At 33.6% G+C, this 5,408-nt stretch overlaps 1 protein-coding gene across 1 annotated transcript; it reads left to right on the forward strand.

Moving 5' to 3' along the window:
* Positions 1–1,180: 1,180 nt before the first annotated feature.
* LOC134245017 (uncharacterized) lies at positions 1,181–4,073 on the forward strand. Its single transcript, XM_062727267.1, has 4 exons — positions 1,181–1,241; positions 2,698–2,794; positions 3,472–3,583; positions 3,898–4,073. Exons 2-4 carry the CDS (start codon positions 2,780–2,782, stop codon positions 4,071–4,073), a joined length of 303 nt encoding a protein of 100 aa, XP_062583251.1. The 5' UTR covers positions 1,181–1,241; positions 2,698–2,779.
* Positions 4,074–5,408: the final 1,335 nt, after the last annotated feature.

Below are 5,408 nucleotides of genomic sequence, written 5' to 3' on the forward strand. Positions count from 1 at the left end.
TAAATTTCTAATACAAACACTGACAAATTTATGCAGAAACAGTTTTCGCATTAACAATGCGACTTCACTTCCGCCATTTCTTTCACCTGTTACTCCAGGTAAATTAACTGAGGAGTATACTCGCGTAACACGGGTTGATCACCCGTGTCGAAGATAGGTTGTTTTATTTACAACTCTAGTGACTCGTGTAACCCGTGTCGCTTAATCGAATATACTCTAATTGTTTCGCTAAATATTCTTTGGCCTATCTTCTCCTTATTATTGTAATAATCTCATACTTGTCTGTTTTGGGTTCTAATTAGAAATAAAACGCTCTGTTCTGTTCTGATACGTACTGAAGCCCTGAGGGGATACGTCTATTCTCAAAAAAGCAAATCTAATTTGAGAGAAATACACGATCCGTTTCCATAGATGATCAATTCGTTTCCTTGATTTATAATTCGAGATCTCGAATTACATATTTCGTTTTCACATACTAATTCGTATTCTCTATTTATAATTCAAGATCTCGAATTTCATAATTCGTTTTCACAGATTATTAATTCGAGATCTCGATTTATCTTCGAATTAAACAATTACAATTATAAACCCCGGTAAGCTTAAGTATACATTTTATAAACCATATACATGTTTCTTTGTCAAGACTAGCTAGTGGTTTAATTAATATTTTTCTTTCCGTTAAAAATCTCTTCCCCGTTTTATAGCGAATCCTTTTTTACGGTTTAAACAACTCATCATCGATACGTACATGCATCTGTAGATAGCTAGTATGTACACCGTATGTCTAATCTGCACGTGTAGACAAGTAAAGTGCTTTATTTGTTGAAAGGACGGGTTTACATTTGTGCATGAGTCAAAGGAGTGAAACTAATCAAATAAGATAATCTAACCTAGATTTCGTTTTAATTTGGAGATCAAATGATTTCATTAAGGTAAGTTTTATTTGAAAACGTACATTACAATGGAAATCAGCAATTTAAATCTTTCAAATGCACGGAAAGGAATGAAAATGAATATATAATCTTGAATACATCTGAAAAAAATATCTATTTATGAAAAAGATAAAATTCGGTCAATTAAATAGTATTTAATCATTGAATAATATGACCAAATAAAATTCTATTTTTGGACTGGGGAAATCCAAAGTTATTTATATAATTTTTTCTGTTTGTACATGTTGTACTTTATATTTTAACTGTTTCTACTGCGTATTCCTGTTTTACTGAGCGGGCATAAAAAGGGTATGACAATGAACTTTATAAAATATGCTGTAAATACTTCATCTTGTTTCCACTGTGTATAATGTAATTTTTCGTTTATTGGTGATGGATCCAGGAATTTTGAAATGGGGGGATCAGTTTAGAGTCGGAGTAAGGCCATATTAAATCTTATGTATATAATTTGGACATAAAAGGGGATGTGGACCCACTGCCCCCTCTAAATGCCTTATGCATAATTATATATACAGTATTTATTTACATCATATTAAACTTGATCAATATAGTTGTCTAAATTTGTGTATTATGTAGGTATTTATATTTAAATTGTCATACATGTATTTTACATTGTAAGTTTGCCTTATGCCTTATATTTCAAACGTGATGAATACATGTGTACTTGTTTATGGAAATGCCACAGCTGTCTTAATTAAGGGTACCAAATATGCCATAGTGTCAGTTAGACTACATATATTTAACGTTAATTAATTAGTCTATTCTTTATATATATCAGGAAGTCAAAGTTTTATATGAAATGTAGTCTATATATCCTTTATGTCATTAAGGCAAAACTTTGGCGTGTCTTACATGTAAGGTTTTGTCACAAGAAATACACGTGTGGAATTAAAAAGCATTAGACTTACCACTCGAAAGTTAAAGCGAATTAGTTAAAAAAAATTAAATTCAAGTGGTCCAAACTCTAAGATCAACGTTAAAAGGTAAACCCCTATGGGAAGGTCTTGTAACCATGAATTCTATGAAAGCCCTAACACCGAGAGTTAAAAAGTAAATCTGGCCAAAGTTAAAGTTTTGTATAATTTCTGTAGATGTGGGTCGAAAACTGAGGTCAAGGTTAAATAAAATTATGTTAGTATCCAAAGAAAGGTCTCGTCATAAAGAAAAACACAAAGGAAGTATGAAAGCTATAGCTAAAATCATAAGTTTTTGGCAAGATTAATTTTTTTGTGGTCAAATTAACAGAAAAATAAAGCTAGGCAGACGCAGACGGATATGGTAAAAATAAAACTATATGTCCCGGATCTTCTATGACAGGGGCGTAAAAGGTTATAAAAATTATACCAAGAAAAGAAATTCGGCCCAGGATGAATTCTGTATTCATCCTTTTTTGTTTTATAGTTTTTGGGACTTAAGCATACTAGACTTTAATAAGAAAATATCCGATATACCAGCTAAATAGAATTAAATGCACATGAAATTTATGGAGATAACAATTATAATTCAAGCCCAAAAGTCCATGGACTGCACTCAAAAATACGAATCAAAAATTGAAGAAAAAAAAAACAGGGATCTCGGAAACATAAGAGATGGGATCAGGTGCCATGGATGAGTGAGTATCCACTGCGGACCGGTGCCGTACCTTCCTATCCTTATCTTGCTCGGGAAATAACGGAAAAATGCATTGATAAGTATACTGTACTGTTTCTGACTTCTATTAAATTTATATTTCTATTTATTTCAGGCTAACACATTAATGATGAAAGATGAAATAACCCACTTTCTTTAAATCGGACCTTTAAACATGGATATGTCACCAAACCAGAATGGAGTACATACAGGTATATGATAAAAAAGACAGTGATCGAAATTGTTATGTTCTAAATTTGTTCATACCATTTAATAGAACAGGATAAGACCATGCTGTGTTCACTTTTAATCAAAATTTTATTGTAGTGTATGTTGTTTGTTAGGCCTAATTAACCATTTGTTCTTTGAAAATTCGAGAGAAAAAAAAACGAAGGCATACAAGCGGCATCTAGAAAAGCTTTTCACCGGGAAAAATCGTCGGAATTCACGAGTCTTTTCTGCGGCACATTTCACGTGCGTTGCATGCAGATTAACGGGAAAAAATCTGGGGGTTCCTATAGGCAATGATCGGAAAACTCATTTACAATACCGTCGGCTTATTTTAGAATGTAGAAAATCAATCCCGAGAAAATTTGAATGTCAAGAAATGAAATATGAAGAAAACGTCAACGTACAATATTACCATGCTTAATGTCCATTTAAACTACATAAATTGAAAGCAGAGCAACTTCAGTCCTTTAAAAACATCAGAGGTGGAATCAGGTGCCATTGGATAAAAAGCATCCTCTGTTGACCTGTCGCACGTGCTTTGTGTGGTCCATCTTACGATTGAATTAGCGCATTGAAAAGTTTATTTCTGCCATGATTTTGCTCTAATAGACTTATAGACGCATTCACACTGTATCTAAACATATTTCGTTTGTTACAGTTGTTGACGGTAGTAACTCTCGTGAGTCTAGGTCAGACGACCACTTCATGTTCTGACAACCAAGTTTATCACTCAAATGGGAAATGTTGTCAATACGTACGCTGTGAACCCCGTAAGTATTTTCAACCAAATGACACTAAAAGCCTTCATAGCTTCCTTTTCTAAATTATACGTGTTATAGGTCAAATCAGAAAATATAATGATCTAAAACAAAATGACAACACATACCGCACCCTCACAACGTCGGTGGTCCTGAGTCATGAACTAAGTCAGGGGTCAAACCGCAATTAACGTGTTGACGCAAGACCCCCGGCGTTGCGAGGATGCACATACTCAGAAAAATACATATACGTATTTTTATTCTAATAATCAAAAAAAAAAAATTTTTTTAAATGGATAAAGTAATAATATGTTTTTATTCTTCAGAGCACTTTGTGAAAGTCTGTGAGAAGAACGGAGAAGCAGATGTCTGCCAACCTTGTCCCGAGGATACCTACCTTGATGATCGCACGGACAGCAACTTCATATTTGACTGTCTAGAGAAAAACTGTGGTGAAGGTATCTACGATTATAATTTAAAGCAAAATGAGCTGCATTTTTGAAAATTTTATTTTATTATGATCAATAAAACTAAAATCAGAAGAAAGGCTTCTATATACAATTCGATATACACTTTTATATAAGAAATGATTATTGTACAGGACGACAATATTGTAATTTTGATTCAAAACAAATAGTTCTTTCATCTCAAATATATAAAAAAGAAGTTTATTGACGTAATTTTTTTCCTGTCATTACAATAGTTATTTACAATTTTGCAACAAAAAATTCAGACACAAAGTTGCAGCTCGTATAACTTAAAAAAAGAATAATCACCAAATTCGGAAATGAATGCAATATGAACTTCGTTGGGTTATACATATAGAGTGCATCTATGAAAATTGGTTAAAATTTTTGCATATGAATTATGTATATTTTGTTGCAATATTAACTAGGGCTAATTGTAACGGGAACCGTTACAGATGTTCCCCAAACGCTCCCCATGTCCCTTTTCGTGCCTTAGCTTTTCCTGTAAGACCTTTTATAAATACTAAGCATTTAAGGATTTCATTTAACAGTGGCGTAGCATCGTTTTTGAAAGTGGGGGGGCCAGCCAGAGAAAAATTTTTTTTTACTTACCTGAGAAAGTTGACAAGCAAAAAAAAAAAAAAAAAAAAAAAAAGGAAAATGTAAAAAATTTCCCAAACTCGAAAATCCGATTTCGTGTGGGGGGGGGGGGGGGGAGAGGTAAACTTTTTCTCAGTGCCAAGTACTTTCAGTACCAATTCTAATACTACATTTTCGGTACATAACTAAAAGGGGGGGGGGAGGGGCCAACCAGGTTTTCAATTAACATTTCCTACAGTATAAGTAAGGTTGGGAAAGTGGGGGGGGGGGCAGGCCCCCCCTGGCCCCCCTGTTGCTACGCCCCTGTTTAAAGATATTAAAGTTGCAATGATATAAACTATATATCGTTTAACGTTTAGCATGGGCGCACAAGTACATGTACATGCATATGCAGGATGATCATGGCATGTTGGTTAAGCGATTAACACATCTTTCTATCCCGCGAATAATAGAAAAAATACAGATATAAAGTTACCACATTTCAAGTATATATCATTCTTTGAAATACCTATTCACATTTAAATTCTATACTGATTTTAACCTCGGGCTCAAAGTTGGTTTTATTCCGACGACTAGGCAGTGTTAAAGTCGACTAAGGATATCACGCCGATGGCTAACCAATCAAAATGAACTTATTCAATTGTAGTTCCATACATAGAAAAGGGATTTTCCTTTAATCTGTTCAGATTTTTTTTTATATATTTCCTCTCTGGTCATTTTGACAACTCTGGTACCTGTGCCTAGTACATTTTATATACTATGTAAATAAA

This window comes from Saccostrea cucullata, unplaced genomic scaffold (genome assembly GCF_032062105.1).
Source record: "Saccostrea cucullata isolate Sc308-1 unplaced genomic scaffold, CSIRO_AGI_Scuc_v1 ctg20816, whole genome shotgun sequence".
In the NCBI taxonomy this organism is placed as follows: Eukaryota; Metazoa; Mollusca; class Bivalvia; order Ostreida; family Ostreidae; genus Saccostrea; species Saccostrea cuccullata.

Excerpts from the sequence above, each read along its gene's own strand:
- LOC134245017 (XM_062727267.1), top strand. Across the intron at positions 3,584-3,897 it reads ATACGTACGCTGTGAACCCC|AGCACTTTGTGAAAGTCTGT; the intron begins GTAAGTATTTTC and ends TTTATTCTTCAG.